General features: G+C 46.0%; 1 protein-coding gene and 1 long non-coding RNA gene across 2 annotated transcripts in view; both read right to left on the reverse strand.

Annotated features, from left to right (window-relative positions):
- CNOT11 (CCR4-NOT transcription complex subunit 11) overlaps nt 1–3,773 on the reverse strand; it is an 18,387-nt gene extending 14,614 nt beyond the window's left edge. The window contains exon 1 of the mRNA XM_027128785.1: nt 3,178–3,773. Within this exon, the coding sequence (XP_026984586.1) occupies nt 3,178–3,697 (520 nt within the window). The 5' untranslated portion in view covers nt 3,698–3,773. The remainder of the gene's footprint in view (nt 1–3,177) is intronic.
- Nucleotides 3,774–16,137: 12,364 nt separating this feature from the next.
- Nucleotides 16,138–24,910, reverse strand: part of LOC113632030 (uncharacterized) — a 49,614-nt gene continuing 40,841 nt past the window's right edge. The window contains exon 4 of the long non-coding RNA XR_003437625.1: nt 16,138–16,697. This is a non-coding gene — a long non-coding RNA (uncharacterized LOC113632030). The remainder of the gene's footprint in view (nt 16,698–24,910) is intronic.

Below are 24,910 nucleotides of genomic sequence, written 5' to 3' on the forward strand. Positions count from 1 at the left end.
CACACACACACACACACACACACACACACACACACACACACACACACGTTGCAGCGACTTTCTCAGCATTCTCAAACTTCCTGAAAACCAGGTTCAGTACCTGTACCCTAAAGACATCTCATGGAATGCACAGGTTGCCCCTCTTAGGTAAGGGCAGTGCAGGAAATCCACGAGAAGATGCTTTAGATCCAGAGGAGTTGCCAGCAGGAACCATGACCAGCTTAAACGTAGACACCCTCCCCTGCAAGGAGAAGTTCTCCGGCCTGACCTCAAAATCTGCTGCCTTTACCTTCTGGCTCCCTGAATAGCAGTCCCTGCCTTAAGGGGTCACTCGCCTGTTTCCTCACTGCTTAAGGACTGTAAGATCAAACTGTTTCCCACCTGTCACCACCTGCTCCGCCCCCTACCGCTGTCCTCCTCCAAGTCTTCCAGGTACCCTTATCACTCATCACCATCTCCTCTGTGCCCTTCTCCTCTCCTGGCTTCAGGTCTTCTCCCAAAATCAAGTCTCAGAAAGCATCTCTTGAGTTTAAAAAACAAACAGATGTGGATGCTGGAGCACCACGCAGCTGCCAGCCTCTGCTCCGCTCGGCACCCCCGGGCTATGTCCAGGCCCACGCCAGGGCCCCACAGCCCACGAAGGACGCCCAGCTCTACAGCTGCCAGGGCCTGCACAGGCAGCCAGCCCCAGTCTGAGCCTCTGCTGCCTCAACTAGATCCTGAATGTCAAAAAGCAGGGCGTCTGCTTGATGAATCTGAGGACAATGGGAACTCTGGGTGACGCTGGCCGTCTGGACGATACCACGTATGCAAAACTGGCCGAGGAGACGCTGGATTCCTTAGCAGAGTTTTCTCAAGACCTTGCAGACAAACCTTACACACTTGAAGGCTATGATGCCTCCTTTGGGAATATGGTGTTTTAACAATTAAACTGGGTGGAGATCTAGGAACACACGTGGTCAACAAGCAGACCCCAAACAAGCAAATCTAGTTATCTTCACCATCCAGTGGCCCCAAGCGTTACGACTGGACTGGGAGAAACGGGGTGTACTCCCACGATGGTGTGTCCCTCCACGAGCTGCTGGCCACAGAGCTGACTCAAGCCTTAAAAACCAAACTGGACTTATGTTCTCTGGCCTACTCTGGAAAAGGCACTTGCTGCCCAGCCGAATGCTGAAGACATAAAAAGCGCTAAAGCCAAGACCCCAGCTTTGCTCTGCAGCTGAATGGCTAGTCTTCTCCATTCCTGCTTTTGAGGACAGTTGCATTATGTGTACGGCTCTGTGAAAAGACCGTGTCGCCTCCCTCCCTGCCTGTGAGTTCAGATTTTTAATTTCCACAGGTTTCTTTGCATTTGTTGTCTGACTTCCTCCCTCACGTGACAGCCCTTATCTTTTGTAATGTCTGTATGCCCATACCTTTAATATATAACCTCACAACAAAGAAAAAGAAGAAGACAAATTCCAGGAGGAGAAATGAATTGGCTTCACCATTCATTCTTTGAAAGACTTACTACAAAAACTGCATGAAGAGCAGCTGGCCAACCTTGCCATCCTGTCTCAAAATGAGACTCATTAAAGGGAAACCTAAAACGTTCCTACTCCCCTTGAAAGTGTAAACACTTCTAAGCCCTTTGGTATTGAAGCATCAGTGGCAACTCGGGAATTCTCAAACCGAAGACCATTTTCTCTTTGTGCTTTGTGACTGCCAGGGTGTGGCCCGCATGGGGTGACACAGGGAGATGTGGTGCTGTGTCTTCCATATGTCCATATATATGTACACACACATTTACATGTGTGTGTACATATATTTTTTTTTAATTTAAGGGTCGTTATAGAATAAGCTATTGCAACACTGGTCTGAGGATGCAAAAAAATCTCCCAAAAGCCACCTCTGTACGCTCATGGATATAGTACAATAAGTGAGGTCATGGAGCTGAGAGGTGCTTGGTAAACTGTGAAAGGCCACATAAATGAAAAGATGTTGGTGTTAATGAAAGGAACCCCGGTCTTACACTTGGCCCAGCCCAAAAGTAGTTGTCTGTGTCTGGGCAAGTTTCTCGAACTCTCTGGACCTCTGTTTCCCCGTGTTAACAGAGAGGGTTAAACTGGATAGAATATAGTCGATTACCAATTTAGACATTTAGTGGTCCCGTCAGGCAACTTATCAGGCCAGCTTTAATTCCCTCTAGTAGAGGAGATGACAGTGAACAGTTTTTTAAAAACTATAGAGTAAGTATATGGTTTTGGGTTTTGCTCTACTTGAATTTCAGTTGAATTCAGGTTCAAATAATCATCCTTTATTGTGCCATTACCGTGCTAAGCCTGGGCTGTAGGCTGAATGTTAAAGTGTTGATCCTAACCCCCAATCACAGCCCTCATAAGTGCGATTAGTGCCCTGGGAAGAGAGACCCCAGAGAGCTCCCTCATCCCTTTCACCATGTGAGGACACAGCGTGAAGACAGCTGTCTATGAACCAGGAAGCAGGCCTTCACCAGACGCCCAGTCTGCGGGGGCCTTGACCTTGGACTTCCCAGCCTCCAGAACGATGAGAAATAAATTTCTGTTTATAAGCCAAACAAACAAACAGAAATAGCAAAAGAGGCCTCGCATCCAACCCAGTGATCTCACTAAAGGTGCACGAGCATGCATTTTACATAATGTGCAGCAGTCTTGCGTCTTCCACTCTAGGCCGTGAATTGAGACCACTTTCTATCCTCTGCCCCCATCGCGTTAACCAAGGACACCTAACAGCAAGAAGGCGGCTGTAAAGTCCTGAAACGCTGCTGAATGTGCATTTCCGCTCAGCAACGTATTCGGGTTCTGAACGACTTCTCGGTGACTCCTGAGACTTAAAGCCGGGGTGTAGGAGGGCAGATCCTGTGTGTCATTACTTACAACTGCACACACCTCAGACGCGCGTGACGAGCACGAACTGCATCATGAGGCACTAAAGCGTCAAGCCCAACACTAAGCGGCACGGTTTCACGGCCCGTACTGTTGGGAGGAGTAATTTTCGGTGCCGTGAAGCTGCCACTTGTCCCTACTCGGTGGAGCGGGTGCGGAAGGGATTTCAAAAGGACACAATCCATTTCACGTGTGGGTGAAGGCCCAGCAGCTGCCGGATCTCACCCTCCGCGCCGCACAGCGGACTCCCGGCGGGAGGACCCGGGCTTACCTGAGAGCGGCGGCCGGTCGGGCTCCTGGCCGCCGCGGGCGGGCGGCGCGGGGTTAAGCAGGTGCGCGAAGCTGGCGGCGAAGGGGTTGGCGGCGAGCGGCTCGGTGCGGTACATCTCCCAGAGCAGGTAGAGCGCCGTGAGGCGCTGCGCCGCGCTGGGCAGAAGGTCCGGCTGCTGCAGCAGCATGACGAGCACAGAGCCCAGGCGGAAGTGGTCGGCCTTGCTGAAGTAGTGGTGGAAGGCGGTGGACAGGCCCTCGAAGGTGCTGCCGCCGCCCGCCTCCTCCGAGATGATGCTCAGCAGGCTCGAAAGCTCCTTCGGGGTCAGGCTCATCCTGCACGCGGGGCCCCCCGGGCCTCCACAACCCGGCCCGGGGCCACCCGCTCCGCCTCTGCCGCCGCCGGAGCCGGAGCCTCCTGGCCCACTCCTAGACACCGACCCCGCCGCTTCCCGGGCCCTCCTTTGCTCCGCGGCGGTAAGAAGACGGCCACACGCCGCGCTCGCCCCGCCGCCGGGCATCAACCTCGCTCGCCAGTCCTGTTTCCGGGCCGGAGGGGCCCTGGCACCGGCTCGCTCCGTCCCCGCGGCCGTAAAGCGCGCTGTGGCACGACAGCGTCGCAAACAAAACCCGCCGGGAAGCCAGCCGCCCGCAGAGAAGAGTGTGGCGCGGACCCAGAGCGAGGCTGCTGGAGCCGGGCCAGGGAGAGGATCCCGAGACGCCGAGTGGGCGGAGCGAAAAGCCGGAAATGGGGGTGGGGCCTGTGGGGGAGCTGCGGAAGTCTCGCGGTGCCACAGCACCACGCTGTGGTGCAGTCTGCGCATGGGCGAGCAACGTCCGCCCCCAGAGGCACCCCGAGGGTTGTACCAGGCAAAGAAGGTCCCAAGAAATTTGTGACGTTATTGCCTGGAAAAATGCATCTTATAATATGAAAAGTTGCGGGCTTCCCTAGTGACACAGTGGTTAGGAATCTGCCTGCCAATGCAGGGGACATGGGTTCGCGCCCTGGTCCGAGAAGATACCTTATGCTGTGGATCAGCTAAGCCCACGTGCCACAACTACTGAGCCTGCGCTCTAGAGCCCGCGAGCCACAACTATTGAGCCCAAGTGCGACAACGAAGACCCAATGCAGCAGAAAAAAAAAAAAAAATCTGAAACGTTTTCTTAATATAACACACCTGGCTGTTCATGGTGAAACCTTTTTAAGTGCTAATAGCTATGAAGACCACGCGTTTCTCATTACCAAAGTTAATTTCCAGTCTTACACTCCTATTTGAGGAAATGGAATCATACGCACACGAGCTTTTGTACACAGTTACTTTAACAAGATTTTCGTAAAATGTTTCCAATAAACATTCGTTTACAAAATTGTTGTACAACTTTTTACCGCAGCCTGCCCAAGGGCGCTGATTCTGGGCCTTAGCTGTGCATTGGAAGTTCCCCAAGAGCCTTCAAAAATGCTAGTGCCTGGTCCTGGTGGCCAGGTATTAACAAACAGAAAGCAAAAACACCTGCCCAGGTGCCTAGTGTGTACTCTGGGTTGGGAATCACGGAGGGGTGTGTTCCAGACTTCCCCAGTTCCTCCCTTAGACCTACAAAACCCTACAGGGATTCCACCAGCGATTCCCAGCAGGCAAGTTTGGGAGATACAGTCTGCGCTAACTCATGCTAGTAGCTCGAGAATTATCTAGTTGCGCGCCACCTTAATTCTAAAGTATAATTGAAGGAAGAGAAACTGCTGGGTCAAGGGGCATGCATATTCTGAAGGCTTCTTCACTTGACTATTAGATATCCCTGTAGAAGGGTCCTTTCAATTAACTAACAGCAGCAGATATAACTTGGTAACGCTTGGACTCCTGGGAAACTGATTCGAATTATCTTGAAAGTACTCTCATTTTATTTATTTACTATAGTAATTAAACTTTATTGTGTTTGGGATGTCTGTTACAGCAATGAGCTTACCTGCATAGGTTTTGCTGTGTTTTTTTTTGGTTGTTTTTTTTTTGTGGCACACGGGCCTCTCCCGTTGCGGAGCACAGGCTCCGGACGCGCAGGCTCAGCGACCATGGCTCACGGGCCCAGCCACTCCGCGGCATGTAGGATCCTCCCGGATCGAGGCATGAACCCGTGTCCCCTGCATCGTCAGGCGGACTCTCAACCACTGCGCCACCAGGGAAGCCCTGTGGGTTTTTTTTTTAAGTTGTTTCAAAATATGTGAACATTATGTGCCCCACCACCCCAAAAAACTAAATAGTTTTCTTTCTGTAAGAGCATTTTCAAAATTAGGTTGGTGTTAAAAAGAAAACCAGAGGCCCCAGATGGAGTCACTTATGCTAGGTCACACTACTAACCTAACTGAAGCTTCACCCTCCCCCAGAAATGTAGTCTTAACCAGGAATTTTCTGGTCAGCACCAATGAGCTAATCGATCACCATGCCCCAAAGGAAAATGAAGTAACCTGTCACAAAGACTTCTTCCATCCCCCATAAGTAGGATACCTATGCCTGAAATAAATCTTCCTTGCTTAGACTTCTTTGTCTTGCCTTTGAAAACCTTTTCTTTTCTGTAGCCCTTGGCAGCTCCTCTCTACTTGCTAGATGGGATGCTGCCCGACTCATGAACTGCTCAATAAACCCCATTAAATCTTTAAAATTTACACAGTTGACTTTTCGTTATTTAACAGTGGTAATCCAGGGTTTCCTACGTGTTCCCCGAAAACAACTCTCAGGCCCTGGTAACAAATAACCACAAACAGAAATCTGTCCTCTCACAGTTCTGGAGGCTAAAAGTCCAAAATAAGAGTGTCAGCAGAGCCAGGCTCCCTCTAAAGGCTCCGGGGAAGAATCCTTCCTTGTCTCCTCCTAGCTTCCCGTGATGCCCAGCGGTCTCTGGCGTCCCTTGGCTTATGCTGCACCATTCCCATCTCTGCCTCTGCAGTCATGTGGCCTTCTTTCCCGTGTGTCTGTGCTTCATATGGCTTTCTTATGGGGACACCAGTCATTGGGTTTAGGGCCCACCCTAATCTAGTATGTCCTCATCTTAACTAACTGCATCTGCAAAAACCCCATTTCCAAATAAGGTCACATTCTGAGGTGGACATGAGTTTTGAGGAGACACCATTCCACCAGTAGAGACCCAAAGCTCTCCCGGACATACATCCAGTCATACATACCGTCCAAGGCCGACCATGACGTCAAAAAGTGGGCGGTGCCCAATTTCTGGAAATCCCCACCCCTTCCCCAAAATAGCTGGAATACTCCTCCCACTCATTAGCCTATGAAATTACCCACCCCTATAAAAACCGACAACCCCCCCCCCCCCCCCCATACCCTGGGGCTGCTCTTGCCTTCTGAGATGGCCCACAAGTCTGTGGAGTGTGTTTCTGTCTAAATTAATCCGCTTCTTACCTATCACTTTGTCTCTCACTGAATTCTTTCCACATGAGACATCAAGAACCTGACCTTCATTAAGTCCTGAGACCAGGTGTGTGAGCTCAGTTAAAAGAACGTGGGTTCAAGTCCCAATCTGGGTTGCACAGTTTCAGCTGGACTGCCAGGGAAGCCCTCGTAATCTCTAACACCAATCAGGGCTTCCCTGCTGGCGCAGTGGTTGAGAGTCTGCCTGCCGATGCAGGGGACGCGGGTTCGTGCCCTGGTCCGTGGAGGATCCCACATGCCGCGGAGCGGCTGGGCCCGTGAGCCATGGCCGCTGAGCCTGCACGTCCGGAGCCTGTGCTCCGCAACGGGAGAGGCCACAACAATGAGAGGCCCGCGTACCGCAAAAAAAAAAAAAAAAAAAAAAGACACCAATCATAGTGGATTAGGGCCCACCCTAATGACCTCACTTGAACTCAATTACTTCTTTAAAGACCCTATACAAATACAGTCACTTTCTAACTGGGGGTTACAACTCAACATAGGAATTTGGGGGGCAGGGAGGCGGAGGCAGGGGACAACACCACAACCTGTGACAAAGAGGGAGCAGTAACTTTGGCATGAGGCAAGGAAATGTTTCATTGTCTCTTTGTTGGCTGGAAGCTCAAAACAAAAGGGAGAAAACTGAATAGGTGGCTCTCACCAAAGTTACACACAGGGAGGAGAGAGGCAGAGACTGGAGTGATGTTGCCACAAGCTGAGAACATCTGGAGCCACCAGAAGCTGGAAGAGGCAAGGAAGCATCCTGGAGCCTGACCCTGCCAAAGCCTTTGTCAGCAGTTAAGGCAGGGGGTCCCCGGAGAAAGAGAACCAGGCACGGCTTTCTTGACATAAGAAAAGCCATTTTGGTCTAAGCCACTTGGCGATCCTTATAGGCCTGGCCACAATCCTTGCCCTTTAAGATGTTTGTAACAGGTCTCAATAATCATTGATCTTAAGGAAAGTGAGGGAACACAGGGACAGAGGGAAAGCGGTCAAGAAACAATAGTTCAGCGATAAAACTGAGTCCTAGTTCCTCCTCAAGGAATATACATAACAATCTGATGCAGTCTCTGAATTCTGCAGGAACTAAGCCCCCCTCCATCCCCTGGTGGAGGATGGAAGGCTGACGTTGACCCTCTTGACTTCAACCAACTAAAGCCTGGACTCTGTCGACCTTTGCCCCAGTTCTATGCTGAGTTCTCCTCTGCTCAAGCCCCTTCATGAATATGCATGTGCCTTAGCTTAAAACGTCCCCAATTTTGCTGTTAGGGGAGACACTGCTTGGGAAAGGTCCCCGGTGTTCTCCTTACTTGTCACAAGTAATAAATGCTTCCTTCTCCCCATCTTCGGCTCGGTTGTAGCTTTTGGCTCAACACCTACCAAGAGGTGAACCCAGTTTTCGGGTAATATCTTCGTTTCAGACGTCTAGCTTCCAAAACTGGGGAAATAAATTTCTGGGTTCTTTTAAGCCACCCAGTTTGTGGTACAATTAATACAATAGTCTATCGTGTGACTATATTATACAAGAATTTCTTTACCGATTCTATTGTTGGTGGGCATGTAGGTAGTTCCCAGTTTGGGAAACTATAATGAATAGAGCGGCTATGACCATTCACGCTGTGGGTATAAGCACTGACTGTGCTTATACGCGAAACAGAGGAAAGCTTCAAGTGAGCTTTATCAGGGAGCGCTCCCGGGCGAGGTTCACTGGTCCGAGAGAAAGGGGCCAGAGAAGTCGCACCCGGGCGAGGGTTGGGCAAGATTTTATAGGGGAAGAAGGGAAAGGGGTGTGGTGAATCTGGGAGGGCGCAGGGTATTCCTTATGTGGTGGTCTTTTCGGGTGTCCTGGGGGGGCCGTTAGTCCCGCCCATCGAAAGGCGGGAAGGCTGGGCTGGGTTCAAAGTCCCCAGGTCAGTTCCTGGAACTGGGTGGTCCGGAATGTCTCCAGGGCAGTTCCTGGAACTGGGTGGTCCGGAGAATTTCGTTCTGATGCAACCTGTGAATCTGCTTGTGTTCCCCTGCCTCGGGCCAGTTGGCCTTACGCTGACCTTTCTTGACTGCACACCCAGGAGTAGAATTGCTGGGTCACAGTCTATGTGCACGTTCAGTTTCAGTGAATTCTGCCAAACAGTTTTCCAAAGTGGATTGTACCAGCTTGTGTCTCCCTCAGCTGTCTATGACATGGCCGCCAAGTGTGATACGGCAACTTATAATGAGAAATATTTATTTGGTCTTTGTCCTCATTCCTGGCACAGAGCTTCTAAAACCCTTGGAATACAACCACACCCGCGTTTATGTTAATGAGCTGACTTTTGGAAAGCCCGGAAAGGTGGGGCTTGTTGCCAAGGGAACCCACCAGGTGATTGGAGGGTTGGAACGTTCAGCCCCCACCCCAAGCTCAGGGGAGGGGAGAGGGACTGGAGGTTGAATTACCACCAAATGGCCAATGATTTAATCAATGATGCCTACGTAATGAAGCCACCATAAAAACCCAAAAGCACAGATCTCGGAGAGCTTCCACGTTGGTGCAACGCGGGGAGGTGCTGGAAGTATAGCACCCCTGCAGAGAGCACAGGAGCTCCGTGCCCCTTCCTTCATCCTATGTCCTAAGCACCTCTTCCATCTGGCTGTTCATTTGTGTCCTTTGAAATATCCTTCGTAATAAATCAGAAGTAGTAAGTAAACTGCTTTCCCGAGTTGTGTGAGCCATCCTAGCAAATTACTGAACCAAAAAACGGGGTCATAGGAACCTCTGATTTATAGCCAGTTGGTCAAAAGCTTGGGTGACAACCAAGACCTGCATTTAATGTGTGTAGTTTGGGGAGGCGGGGGTGGGGAACAGTCTTATGGGACTGAGCCCTTAACCAGTGGGGTTTGATGCTAACTCCAGGTAGAGAGTGTCAGAACTGATTTAAATTGTAGGACACCCAGCTGGTGTCTGCCAGGGAGCTGGAGAATTGCTTGGTGAGGAGAAAAGCTCCCCATTTGGAGTACAGGAGAATTCAGTGAATGAGATTTTCCTTACACCAAAAATCAATATTTTCCTTCTTTTTTCTAGCCCTTCCAGTGGGAGTGTGGTGGTATCACATCATTCTCTTAATTCTCACTTCCCTGTGACTAAGGAAGTTCAGCACTTCTTCCTTTGCTATTGGACATTTGGTGTTCTCTGTTGTAGTGTTCCCATTAAAGCCTCTGGCCCATTTTTGCATTCAGTTGCCTGACTTTTTCCTATTGATTTGTAGGAACTCTTTGTATATTTGGTATATGAGTCCCCTGTCAGATACAAGTATTATGAATATTTTCTCCCACTCTGTGATTGCTTTTTACTTATAAGTGTTTCCTATGACTAAGTTCCTGAATTCTTGTTGCCAAATCTGTGGTACCAACACACACAGGACTTTATAAGATGTTTGTAACATGATATAAAACCCAGCTACTTCGGGGGGACTAGGCCCACCTCAGTCCCGAGTGTGGTCCAAGCAATGCTGAGCACGTCTAGCTACTGACTTCTGCAGCTACACACCTTAAAGTCAGGGGAGAGGAGATCAAGGTGGCCGCATATGTTGGCTGTAACCTTCTCTCACTGCAATCCAGCTGACCTTCCGTGAAGCACGTTGCAGTAACTTACACAAGCTGAACCATAAACCCTAATGCCTTAGTTCCAATCTTCCCTTTCTGGGTCCAAATGGATCTCTTAGGTTGACAAGGAAGACACCCAACTGTGCTGAGAGCCATTGCCTTCTCTAAGCAGAGATGGTGTGCCGGGTCCTGATAAGGGACCCTGACTTGAGTTTGCCAGGTTCCCCCAGGCTTGGCTCTGGACTAAAGTTCCCTGTAGCAGTGGTCAGTCATCCCCCGCTGGCTCCAGATTCCTGGCAGGTCAGAGCTTATTACAGTTCCCTGGACTAGAGCTATCAGTATGTCCTGTGATGAGGGTGGGGCGCCTTACAGCACTGAACACAGGAAGGTAAGACAGTAGCATCTTTAACCAAAACTTTTCAATTGTTTATATGCAAAGAATGTCAGTATTTCAGAGATGTCTGTATTAAGTGGATGAGGTGCCTTTAGGAATCAATTTTCACTCATGAGGTTAGCTGATTCATATCACTAATGATACAACAAGGGTCCCAAATCAGTTGATTTAATTCAAACAGCAGGTCAGTCCTGAAGATGAAGCTCCCAGCTGGTTGTTGCCCTTGATGATCTCAACATGTCAGTGGCATGTACATCCATGCCAGTCACTTGTCCTCACTTGTCCTCTCTGATCTGAGCTTTTCTTAAAATTGAGGTAAAACTGTTGTATAACATTAGTTTCAGGTGTACAACATAAAAACTTGATCTTTGTATACACTACAAGTGATCCCCACAGTAAGCCTAGTAACCATCCGTCATCATATAATTAACCCCCTTCACCTGTTTCATTCACTCCCCCAACCCCCTTCCCCTCTGATAACCACCAGTCTGTTCCCTGCATTTGAGTTTTGTTTTGTTTTTTAAATTTCACATATAAATAAAATCATATGGTATTTGTCTGACTTATTTCACTTAGCACACACCTTCAAGGTTCATCCATGGTGCCACCATGGCAAGATTTCCTTTGCTATGGCTGAGTAGTATTCTATTGCATATATAAAAATATATATATATATAATATAATATAATATAGATATATTATACAATGTATAACATATATCTTAGATTTTCTTTATCCATTAATCTATCAATGGACATTTAGGTTGTTTCCATACCTTGACTATTGTAAATAATACTGCAATGAACATGGCTGGGGGTGGGTGGTGCATCTTTTCAAATTAGTGTTTTCATTTCAAATTAGTGTTTTGATTTTCTATGGATGAATACCCAGAAGTAGAATAGCTGGATCATATGGTAGTTCTATTTTTAATTTTTTGAGGGACCTCTGTACTGTTTCCCATAGTGGCTGCACCAATTTACATTCCCACCAACAGTTTACAAGAGTTCCCTTTTCTTCACATCCTTGCCAACACTTGTTATTTCTTGTCTTTTTTGATAATAGCCATTCTAACAGGTGTGCGGTGATATCTCATTATGGTTTTGATTTGCATTTTCCTGATAACTAGTGATGTTAAACACCTTCTCATGCGCCTGTCAGCCATCTGTATGTCTTCTTTGGAAAAATGTCTTTTTAGATCTTCTGCCCACTCTTTTCTTTTTTTTTTAAATGAAAGCTTCTTTCTTTCTTTCTTTCTTTCTTTATTTATTCATGGCTGTGTTGGGTCTTCATTTCTGTGCAAGGGCTTTCTCTAGTTGCGGCGAGCGGGGGCCACTCTTCATCGCGGTGCGCGGGCCTCTCACTATTGCGGCCTCTCTTGTTGCGGAGCACAGGCTCCAGACGCGCAGGCTCAGTAGTTGTGGCTCACGGGCCTAGTTACTCCACGGCATGTGGGGTCTTCCCAGACCAGGGCTCGAACCCGTGTCCCCTGCATTGGCAGGCAGATTCTCAACCACTGAGCCACCAGGGAAGCCCCTTCTGCCCACTCTTAATCATTTTCATTTGTTTCTTTGTTTGTTTCGCTACTGAGTTGAGTTCTTTATATAATTTGGATATTATAGTAACCCTTTATCAGATATATGATATGCAAATATTTTCTCCCATTCTGTAGGTTGCCTGTTCATTTTGTTGATGGTTTCCTTTGCTGTGCAGAAGCTTTTTAGTTTGATGTAGTCCCACTTGTTTGTTTCTGCTTTTGTTGCCTTTGCTTTTGGTGCCAGATCCAAAAATTCAATGCCAAGACCAATGTCAAGGAGCTTACTGCCTATATTTTCTTCTAGGAGTTTCATGGTTTCAGGTCTTATATTCAAGGCTTTAATCTATTTTGAGTTAATTTGTGTGTATAGTGTAAGATAGTGGTCTAGTTTCTTCTTTCACACGGCTGTCCAGTTTTCCCAACACCATTTATTGAAGAGACTGTCCTTTCCCTATTGTATATTCTTGGCTCCTTTGTCATAAATTAATTGACCATATATATGTGGGTTTATTTCTGGACTCTCTATTCTGTTCCATTTATCTAGGTGCCTGTTTTTATGCCAACACCACACTGTTTTGATTAGTATAGCTTTGTAGCATAGTTTGAAATCAGGGTGTGTGATACCTCCAGCTTTATCTTTTTAGATCTGAGCTTTTTTTTTTTTTTTTAATTTTGGCTGCGCTGGGTCTTAGTTGCAGCATGCAGGATCTTCATTGCCGTGTGTGGGATCTTAGTTGTGGCATGTGGGATCTTTTATTTGCAGCATGCAGGATCTAGTTCCCTGACCAGGGATCGAACCCAGGCTCCCTGCATTGGGAGTGCAGAGTCTTAACCACTGGACCACCAGGGAAGTCCCATATATTTGAGCTTTTTTTTTTTTGTGGTACGTGGGCCTCTCACTGTTGTGGCCTCTCCCGTTGCAGAGCACAGACTCCAGACGCACAGGCTCAGCGGCCATGGCTCATGGGCCTAGCCACTCCACGGCATGTGGGATCTTCCCGGGCCGAGGCACGAACCCATGTCCCCTGCATCGGCAGGCGGACTCTCAGCCACTGTGCCACCAGGGAAGCCCTGAGCTTTTTTGATTCTCTCACTTTTACTTCTTCAGGGATCAGCCTCTCTGAGGTAGCTAACAAAAATCCAGAGGAGGCACAGATCAAAGCACACACAGGCTTCCTGGCCACTGCTGGACGCAGCATGGGTGCAACATTTTGCCTCTAGTCATGTTGATCACAGTGGGCAGCATGATGCCAAGATAAGTTTAGATCACACATACCAAACTAAGTACATCTCGGACATAACAGGGCTCATTAGCTTCTCCTATGAACACTGAGTTGGCTTCGGCAGAAAGCAAGTTACACATTTACTATTCAGACTGTAATTTAGGAAACCCTCTTATCTTAATCTCTAAATGGCTATGGGGGAACTATATAGACAAGTACACCTTTTGGAGAAGTAATTTGGTAACATGCATTAAGAGTCTGAAAAACATTAATATCCTTTGTGTAAATAATTCCACTTCTGAAAGTCTATCTTAAAGAAATCAGAATCAGGAAAACCTTTTTGGGCAAGATAGTCAGTAGCATTTATTTTCATCAGGAACACCTAAGTGTTCAACAGTAAGGGAATAGCTAGGAAATCTACTGCATCTCTACCAGTAGGAATATTATATCAGTCATTGTAAATGTTGTTTACCAACCATTTAAAATTACAGTTGACCCTTGAACAACGTAGGTGAGGGGCATCAGCCCCACACACAGTTGAAAATCCAGGCACTGGGGACTTCCCTGGTGGCACAGTGGATAAGACTCCATGCTCCCAATGCAGGGGAGCTGGGTTCGATCCCTGGTCAGGGAACTAGATCCCACATGCATGCCACTACTAAGAGTTCCCATGCTGCAACTAAGGAGCCCAACTGCTGCAACTAAGGAGCCCATGAGCCGCAACTAAGGAGCCTGCCTGACACAACTAAGAGCCAGTGCAACCAAATAAATAAATAAATATTTTTTTAAAAATCCAGGCACTGCTATCTCTGCCTCAGAAACAAAGGAATTGATAAATGACTCACCCAAGGGCAGGAAGCTGAAACATTTGGGTAGAATCAGGACTCAGATCCTAGTTCTTTTGATTTCACATACTGTGATCTCTAATCAAACACAAACTTTAAAAAAAAAACACTTTTTCTCGCACTGTGTAGATCTATAAAATGAAAATATAGGTACTATAGTTATTAAAAAAACACTCACATAGAAGCAGACCAGTGCAGTTCAAACCCATGTTGTTGTTCAAGGGTCAACTGTATATGGTAAGTCCATACATGGACTACTTCTCAGCAATTACTAATGAATGGACTATTGATACATGTTACATTTTGGATGGATCTCAAGGAAACTACACTGGGTGAAAAGAAAAAGCCAGTCTCAAAAGATCACATACTTCTGATTCCATTTATATAACATTTTGAAAAGACAAAATTTTGGAGATGAAAAATAGATTAATGGTTTGCAGAGATTAGGGATGGGGGGGCAGAGAGGTGGGTATGACTCTAGAAGGGTGGCACGAGGAGCTTTGTGTGATGGTACAGTTCTGTATCTTAACTGTGATGGTGGCCACACACATGTGTACATGTGATAAAATTGCATAGAACTATACACATACATTGTAACACTGCTTGTTTCCCAATCTTGATTGTGTACTAGAGTTACCCAGGATGCTACCATTGAGGGAAACTAGGTGAAGAGTACATGGGAACTCTCCCTACATCGTTTTGCAATTTCCTGTGAATCTGCAGTTATTTCAAAATAAAAAGTTTTTAAAAATATAGCAACATTCCCTATGGCATAATGCTAAATGCAAAAAGCAAAATAAATGTGCTCTCTGTGTGTGTGTGTGTGTGTGTGTGTGTGTGTGTGTGTACACTTAAAGCTGTAAACATTGGTTGTCTTTAGATATTTACCTTTTTCTTTTTCCTTTCTTAATTTTTTTATTGAAGTATAGTTAATTTACAATGTTGTGTTAGTTTCAGGTGTACAGAAAAGTGATTTAGTTTTATACATATATATATGTATACATATATTCTTTTTCAGATTTCCATTATAGGTTATTACATGATATTGAATATATTTCCCTGAGCTATATAGTAGGTCCTTGTTGTTTGTTTATTTTATATATAGGAGTGTGTATATGTTAATCCCAAACTCCTAATTTATCCCTTCCCCACCCTTTCCCCTCTGGTAGCCGTAAGTTTGTTTTCTACGTCTGCGAGTCTACTTCTGTTGTGTAAACAAGTTCATTTATATCATTTTTTTAGATTCCACATATAAGTGATATCGTACCATATTTGTCTTTGATGATCTCTAGGTTATTTTGTTCTTTTTACATCCATGTGACTTCTAAATAAAATGTATTACTTTTAGGATGGAAAAAATTGTATTCAGAGGGCTTCCCTGGTGGCGCAGTGGTTTAGAATCCGCCTGCCAATTCAGGGGACATGGGTTCGAGCCCTGGTCCGGGAAGATCCCACATGCCGCGGAGCAACTAAGCCCGTGCATCACAACTACTGAGTTTGCGCTCTAGAGCCCGCGTGCCACAACTACTGAAGCCCGCGCGCCTAGAGCCCGTGCTCCACAACAAGAGAAGCCACTGCAATGAGAAGCCCGCGCACTGCAACGAAGAGTAGCCCCCGCTCACCGCCAACTAGAGAAAGCCCGCGCGCAGCAACGAAGACCCAACGCAGCCAAGGATAAATAAATACATAAATAAATAAATAAATTTTTAAAAATTGTACTGAGAGACAGGAAACATCCCTTGTAAGTGTAAGAGTGGAATCTGTTCCATTTCCTCAGACGTCTGCCTATGAGTCCTTTCTGAAGTCGTCCCCATCCCCAGCTGAAAGGAGTGGCAGGTGTTTCTTCTCTTTTGCCTCCTGAGACTCCACCTGCCCCTTCCTGGGGTGACAGCAGCTTCGAGCCACGTTCCACATGGAACACTATGAAACACACAGCAGAACAGTACGAGTCTCCCCGTGGTGCCACCTAGGAGTGCTTGCGGTTGGTTTATTTCTTATCCCTCCCAAGTGGCTCTTTCAGAAAAACCAGGAAAGACAAAAAAGACGGAGGCAGCTTCAGTGGAAACCTTTGATTTTCTGTCCATCAGATGAATCGTCACCGCCTGCGAGTATGTTAGCATCAGAAAGCTCTTTCCGTTTCTCCAACTCTCCCCAAAGCCCTTCTAGATGCCGTGTAGTCACCAATCACTGGGGTTTATTCTCCTCGATTCAGGGCATCCAAAGGACTTGACCAACTCAGCCAGAATAGGAGTGAACCAGGAAGGTAAGCAGAGCTTCCGAACCAGGCTCACCTGGTCTGCGACCTGCGTGCAGCTCAGCAAACACCTCCCGAGCATGAGCTGGGGGGGACAGCGTGGATGAGACCCATCCCTGCCCCTGAGGAGCCTTCGGGCTGCACGAGGAGGAGCTTAGCATCCCCTGCTTTGTAACTGGGCACATCTGGAGCCCTCTGGGCCTCAGGCTTCCCTTCTGGCAACAGGAGGTCCACAGGAAGGGAGTCACTCTCTTGGGCTATCCCTGCCTCAAATACCTAAAAGAGGAGAAAGAGTTGCGTGGTTTATTACTTCTTTAAATTAATCTTTCTTTTTGGATTTTTACGCATAAAACGGGCCTTACTGTTCGCCTCCTTCAATAAAACTTTTATTTCAGCCTTTAGATTATTTCAACACATCTGACATGAAATTAATTTCAAGCATTTCTAAATCCTTCCCATGAAAAAGACCACACCTGTGAATGTAGTGACTTTGAACTCCCCTTTTGTTCACGCAGCAAGAAGTGATCCACCCGAAGAGAACCGGGGGTGCCTTTAGCTCACTAATGTCATGAAGAGAATTGAAAACAGCTCCAAGCTGTAGATTGTGTAAGAACTCATGAGGGGAAACAAATGAAGAAGTAAGTGCTTATTGTTTTCATTTCCCCATTGAAGATAATTTTGGACTCTTTGACTGCCTCTGTCTTCATTTAACTGTGCTGGAACTCATTCAGCGGGACTAAAGGTAATCTGGTAAGAGCTACAGCGCATGTCCCTTGGTGTTGGCAGGGTGGTAAATAGTGAGACAGGGTTTTCATGAACCGTTTCGGTTTATTGGGAAAGGAAAAGAAGCAAAAGAGACTTGTGTCCAGGGCACATGGTGTCGCAGGTAAGAACACGGAGCCTGAAGTCAGCTGGCTGGGTCTGAGTCCTCACTCCAGTTACCAGCTTTGTGCACTGAGATTTGTGTCTCGGTTTCCTCTCTTGTAAGTGACAGGTCAAACAGCACCAACTTCAGAAAGTTGTTGTAAACAAGTTAATGACTATAAAGGCCCAGCACACAAAACCCTGGCTTTCGTGATATTCAAAATTATGTCCATCCAGACCCTGGGGTTTGTAGACTGCCCAGCACCTCCGTCTTCCAAATGCTGCCTCACTGTCAAGGGACTTCCAGATTTCCCTTTCACAGACCAGAAGTTCTAAAATTTATTGGTCTCAAGGACACTTTATACTCTTAAAAGTTATTGAGGGGCTTCCCTGGTGGCACAGTGGTTAAGAATACATCTGCCAATGCAGGGGACACGGGTTCCAGCCGTGGTCTGGGAAGATGCCACATGTCGTGGAGCAACTGAGCCCGTGCGCCACAACTACTGAGCCTGCGCTCTAGAGCCCACGTGCCACAACTACTGAAGCCCGCGCACCTAGAGCCTGTGCTCCGCAACAAGAGAAGCCGACGCAATAAGAAGCCCGCGCACCACAACGAAGAGTAGCCCCCGCTCGCTGCAACTAGAGAAAGCCTGCACGCAGCAACGAAGACCCAACACAGCCAAAAATAAATAAATAAAATTTATTAAAACAAAAAAATTATTGAGGACCCCAAAGAGCTTTTGTCTATATGGGTTATACCTATCGAGATTTACCATATTACAAATTAAAACTGCTAAAACGTTAAAATATTTATTCTCTTAAAAACAGCAATGAAAATGGCTACATAGTCTCAAATAAAACACATTTCGTGAAAAGAGTAGCATTACGTTTTTACAGGTGTCTTAACGTCTGGCTTAATGGAAGAAAGCTCAAAACATACTCATATTTACTTCTGTACTTAATCTGTTGGAACACATTCCTTTGGTTGAAATATATGTAGACAATCCAGCCTCATTCAGGTTTTTTTTTGTTTTTTTCGGTACGCAGGCCTCTCACTGCTGTGGCCTCTCCCGCTGCGGAGCAGAGGCTCCGGACGCGCAGGCTCAGCGGCCATGGCTCACGGGCCCAGCCGCTCCGCGGCATGAGGGATCCTCCCAGACCGGGGCACGAACCCGTGTCCCCTGCATCGGCAGGCGGACTCTCAACCACTGCGCCACCAGGGAAGCCCCTCACTCAGATATTGAGTTGAAAAGAAAAGGGAGGGGTATTTTAATAGCCTTTTTACATAATTGTGGCAATTCTTTGATACAACACCAACACTCAACAAGTGAAGTCTCTTGAAGGTTCTTTATGATGTGAAATTGAAACCATACTAACGAATTTTCATAGTCCATTACATTCAAGTCCATTGGTCTATCTTGCACATTTTACCAGGGATGATTTTCAGATTATCATACATTAGTTATTTGGAAAAATATTGTTCACAGCAATATGCAGATCTTCCAAATGTTGATACATTTCATTATACCTTATAAGAATCACATGTATTAATATCCTCACTGATCTCAGCAGAAAAGTATTTTTTAAGTATCGTGAAGCTGTGAAGCTCACAGTGGCAGATACAAGTTTTCCAAAACTCTAATTTTCATGCAAATGCTCCAATTTTATCATGGGCAACGAACACTACCCTTGAAGTGACAGGCTCACCTTGTTCATTTTCAAGAAAACGTTTGCCAAGTACCTGAACCTGAACGACTACAGTCTATCTGCTAATCATCCTTTCAAGTGAAAATGGTGTTCCGTGAAAAAAAAGCGGCTAATTCAGCTCATAATTCAAACAGTCGCCAACGTGCTTTTCTTGGAGACAACCATGGATGCAGCGTGAGTGCCTTATGGGTACTTCTCATTTTGTCAGACAGAGGATTAAAAAGGCATGTGCTAGGGCTTCCCTGGTGGTGCAGTGGTTGACAGTCCGCCTGCCGATGCAGGGGACATGGGTTCGCGCCCCGGTCCGGGAAGATTCCACATGCCGTGGAGCGGCTGGGCCCGTGAGCCATGGCCGCTGAGCCTGCGCGCCCGGAGCCTGTGCTCCGCAACGGGAGAGGCCACAGCAGTGAGAGGCCTGCGTACCGCAAAAAAAAAAAAAAAAAAGGCATGTGCTCAAGGGATTAGAGTTAATAAAATCAATGACGTTTATCGCTTCATCAAGCACATTCTTCAGTGAGACTGACCGTTATTCCTTTTCAACTGTGCATACATGGCAGTGAAGAATATGACTGATAGAACATCTTAGTGCTGCTGCCTTGCTTCCTGCTAAAGGACCAGCAAGTTTACCCGGCATCGCTATTGCACCATCAGTGCGAATGTCAATGCAATAAAAAAAAAATTTTTTTAAAGGCAAAGGTCTGACACTTATTATGAAAATAATTTGGACCTCACCAAACTCCTGAAAGTGTCTCAGGTACCCTCCAAGTTTCCACGGACCACACTTTGAGAACTGCTGCCTGAGATCAAGGATCAACAACCTTCTTTCTGTATCAGCCAGATAGTACATATTTTAGGTGTCGTGAGCCACATGGTACCTGTCATGATTACTCAGCCCTGCTGAGATAGGCTGGGACCTGGGACCCTCTACCGGAATGCTTGCACTTGCACCTGGACAAATGTCTCCTAGAGCAACAGAATACAAAGAAACTATAAGGGACTAAAAATAACCACACACATGCACAGTCAGGGCAATTATGAACAAGATACAAAAAGGCCACAAACCAACTGCTATTTCTGAGGTGCCGGACACGAAAGCAGTGTCCCGCACGTGCTCCCTGCAGACAGCATCACCAAGGGGGTGGGCAGATCACCTAAGCCACTCCTTCTGCCCAACCCACAGACCCGCCCCCATTCTCATCCCATTTTAGGGACCAGCTCACACCTGCTCATGGAGCGAGCAAGGGCAGAGTTACTTGCTTTTGTTCCCTGGTGCCGCAGCACGAGCCCCAGTAAAGCCTTGCCTGAATTTCTCTTTGGTCCCTTATCAATCTCTACTGATGGAAGAGTACAAAGACCTGGGTCAGTAACACTGCTGCTGTAACACCAAAGCAACTGGAGACAACATGTAAATAAAGGGGTGTGGCTAGGTTCCAATAAAACTTTATTTACAAACACAGACGGATTTGGCCCAGGTAGTAATTTACTGACCCCTGCTTTAGACAATCCAAACTGTTTATTATGGCTTTTAAACCACAAGACGGTAGCCAATCAGATCAGGGCACAACAAAAGTTACCCCACCATTCCTGTCCACCCAACCCCTTCCCCACATCCTCGTAACAAGCTACACCCTACTCAGGGCTCGGCTCTGTGTCTATCCTAACATCGCACTTGTCAGAGTTGCTCTGGTCAACAGGAAACATGCACATTTAAATTATATAACTCTAGGGGTGGATGTGGGCAGTCACAGGATTAGTGTAATAACCTAGTGGGGCAGTTATCACCTCTAAGCCCAAAGAGACAAATGAAGGGAGGAATTGTCAGAACCTGGAAGGAAAGAGTCATATAGGATGAGCAACCTGCATCAGAGCTAGGGAAAGAACTACCCTCAACACCCCAGTCTCCTGCCACTCAGATCTCCTGCTGGAGCTACCCAATGGCAAACCCAGTTGGAAGCCAGGGGCCTAGGGAGCCTGTTATGTGGTCCGCAGCAGGCTATAACCATCCTCCTGTGGTTGATGGCAGGGTACAGGAATGTGGAGAGTGGCTCTAGGGGGCCAGATGCTAAATGAGTGGTCCAACGATGTCCTGCAATTGCCTGTGTCATCAACTAGACCACCCACCATGAAGCCAGGGGCCTGCCCTTCTTCATGGCTGGATCCAAGCTCTTACCCAGTGCCCGGCCCGATGTCGGGTTCAGTAAAGAGCTGCTGACAAAGAATGCAGGAAAGTCCCTATGTTGTGACCAGGAGGCCCTGCAGAGTCAAGGAGCTCAAGCTCTGTAGGGTCTTCAGGTGAGTGAGTGAGAGAATCACTCACCTGTAACTTAATCACCTGAACCTGCCAACACAGGACCCCACCAACACCACAGCTTCCAGCACCTGAGCCAGTGCTGAGCGACCAGACCCCCAACCCCTTCTCCAATCCTAGCACCCCTTGTCCAAATACAGAGCTCAGTGCCTAGATGCTGTGACCTGAGATATTTCTGAACTTAAGTATGGAATCCTTCCTCAGACCCAAGACCCTTGCGGGACCTAAGACTCTGGCATGGTTTGCAGCCTTCGTTTTAGCAGCAGAGGATCCCTTTCTTAGAGAACATCACCATGTAAACCAGACCGAAGGAGAGAAATTCTTGTTGAAGTAGGGGCACCCAGAGCCCTGTTCACGTTGCATCCTCTGGACGAAGCTCCAGGTGCCCTGCAGTGCCTCCCCATAATCCCACAGGCTCTGAGGAATACAAGTTGAAACCCACTGCCTTTTACAAAAAAGTGAGGGGACTGTTGTTGCATGTAGCTTTTACAAGTCCATAAAAATAACGTTTAAAAAACAGCACTCAGAAGAATCCAAAATCTTCTGTGTCAGATAAATAAATGCTATTTGTTTCATTTGTCATTTTTTCCTTCCTAGAACATTTTCTGGATATCTTTCATCTCCCATCCTTTCTTCTTTTTAAAAAAATTGAGGGAATTCCCTGGCAGTCCAGTGGTTAGAGGCGCTTTCACTGCCGAGGGCCTGGGTTCAATCCCTGGTCAGGGAACTCAGATCAAGCTGCGCCACATGGCAAATGAATAGAATAGAATAGAATAGAATAGAATAGAATAGAATAGAATAGAATAGAATAGAATGGCAAATGAATAAAATAGAATAGAATAGAATAGAATGGCAAATGAATAGAATAGTATAGAATAGAATAGAATAGAATAGAATGGCAAATGAATAGAATAGAATAGAATGGCAATTGAATAGAATAGAATAGAATACAACAGAACAGAATAGAATAGAATAAAGTAGAATAGAATAAAATAAATAAAATAAAATTTGTGGTACAGTTGATGTACCTTCCATTTCCTCTTAAAAATTTTACACAGTAAAAAATATTTATTTTTACCAGCCTTTTACTATGTTTAAAAACATGAATACGTTTTCATTTTACAGCCTTCTTTTTGATTTTTTAAAACACTAGTTACCTTTCGTTTTACCAAACTGATAGCTGCACAAGAGGCCTGACAGTTGTAACAGGCTCATCATGAAGGACAGCAGTCTCCTGGCTGGCTCCTTCCCACAGGTTCTTCCCAGAAACAACCACGTTCAACTATTTTAGCTGTTCCTTCTAGTATTTGGTAACCTCTTATCTTTCTAGATAATACATTTATACTGCCCCTCTTGGACTTATTACTTTTGGTAATAAATGCGAGGTGCCTGGTTGGCAATGTTCCATGTGTTGCCACACACAGGTGTGAGGGGAAGCAAGCGTTCACACGGCTCCAGGAGCAGAGACGACTGCAAGCTTGCACCTGCTGTCTCCTGGACACGGCCCTCGGTGCCTCTCTCCTTGGCTGCCTTTAATCTGTACCCTTTCTCTGTAAGAAACCATAACTGCGAGCAGAACAGCTTTTCTGAGTTCTATGAGTCCTTCTAGCAAACCACTGAACCGGACAGTGGTCTTGGAGACTTCTGAATTGTAATTCTTCTTGTAGGTTAACATTTAATAAAGGCAGAATAATCACCTTTAGTAAACAATGAACATGTGTCTAACTGCTACTTATAGAAATAGCTTTGAACATGATACCCTTTAGAGAAATCTGATGAACAAGCCTCAGTTTTTTAGATATGTGAAAGAATGTTGCTGGCATTCAAGCCTTACAGATCATTTACTACCTTCCTTCAAAGCCCAGTAGCTTCTTGGTGCAGTTGGAATAAAACCCCAACTTGTTTCCCTAGTTTCCAAAGTCCAGCTTTGGACCTGACCTGGCGTCACTTGGCCCTCTCCCCCCCGCCCCATGCTCTGTTCACCTCAGCCTTTCCTCTGTTCTTTAAAGAGACCAAACTCACTCCAACCGCAGGGCCTTTGCACTAGCTCCATCTTGTCCTTTCATCCTCAGCTTCTCCCCAGAGATTTCTCTGGCCCCGAGGAAAGCAGCCACCTCACCAGTTTCCATACCATCACCCTCTTTTAATTCTGTACATGGTACTCATCATTCCTGATAGCGTTCTCCACTGTTTATTTATTGGTTCATGCCTTTCTCCTCTCAAGAGAGTATGTGTTCCATGAGAACAGGGATTTTGATTAAGTCTTAATTACTTTATTTTCCTAGGACCTAGAAAACTATCTGGCATATAATACGTGCTCAATAAATATTTGCTGAGTGACGGAAGGAAGGAATGTACAGCACTCGAGGAGTTAAACGTTTCATTCATTTTAGGTTGGTGGTTCTCAATCTTGGCTTTGCAGTAGAATCACCCGAGGAGCTTTTAAAAAGTCCTGATGCCCAAGCCGCACCCAAGACCCAATCAAGTCAGAATCTCTGGGGGTGGGGCCCAGGCATCAGTATTTTTTTAAAAAGTTCCTGGAGTGTTTCCACCGCTGTCACTGCTGCTCCCAAAGCAGTCATGACTGAAGCAGTACATGTCCTTTCCACTAGATGGCATCAGAAGCCGTTCAGATGTCACCAACAAAGCCCTAAAGCCCAGGCCCTTTGCTAGATGAACCCATTATTTCACTTCCTTTTATTTTAAAATGAAGCAAACTACCAGAAGATCCGCTGCAATTAAGAGTTACGTAATTGCTCCCAATATAAACACCAACCCCAGTCTGATGAAACAAACATAAATCTATGGTATGTAAAATTATTTTTCTGAATGAATTTTAACTATTTCTCATCACTTTCTCTTAAAAAAATAAAACACTTCAGGCAAACAGAGAATTATACAACATTACCATATTCTGTACCTATATGCCTGTCACCCAGGCTAAGAAATCAGAAATAAATACAATTATCACCCCCAGGGTATGTTTCTTCTTTCCCTACCTCACCTCTCCTATTCATGTTAAATTTATGAATAAGCTCATATATCCATAGGCTATCTCAGTGCCATAGACACAGCAAAAAAATGTAAGCCTATATCCAGGTTTTGAAAGAATCTCTCTTCTCTTTTTACTAACCTGACTTGATTTTTAAAAAAATGTTATTGAAGTATAATTGGTGTACAATATTATGTAAGTTACGGCGTACAATGTAGCAATTCACAATTTTTTAAGGTTATATTTCATTTACAGTTATTATAAACTATTGGCTATATTCCCTGTATGTATCCTTGTAGATTACTTTACACATAATAGTTTGTACCTCTTACTCCCCTATCTGTATCTTACCCCTTCCCCCTTCCCTCTCCCCACTGGTAACCTCTGTATCTGTGAGTCTGCTTCTTTTTTGTTATATTCACTAGTTTGTTGTATTTTTTAGATTACACATATAAGTGATATCATTACAGTATTTGTCTTTGTCTGTCTGACTTAGCATAATGTCCTCCAAGTCCATCTACGTTGCTGCAAATGGCAAAATTTTGTCCTTTTTTATGGCTGAGTAGTATTCCATGGTATATATATATATATATATATATATATATATATATATATATA

This window comes from Aethalodelphis obliquidens, unplaced genomic scaffold, assembly GCF_003676395.1.
Source record: "Aethalodelphis obliquidens isolate GAN/ISIS:26980383/991018 unplaced genomic scaffold, ASM367639v1 scaffold35, whole genome shotgun sequence".
NCBI lineage: Eukaryota > Metazoa > Chordata > Mammalia > Artiodactyla > Delphinidae > Aethalodelphis > Aethalodelphis obliquidens.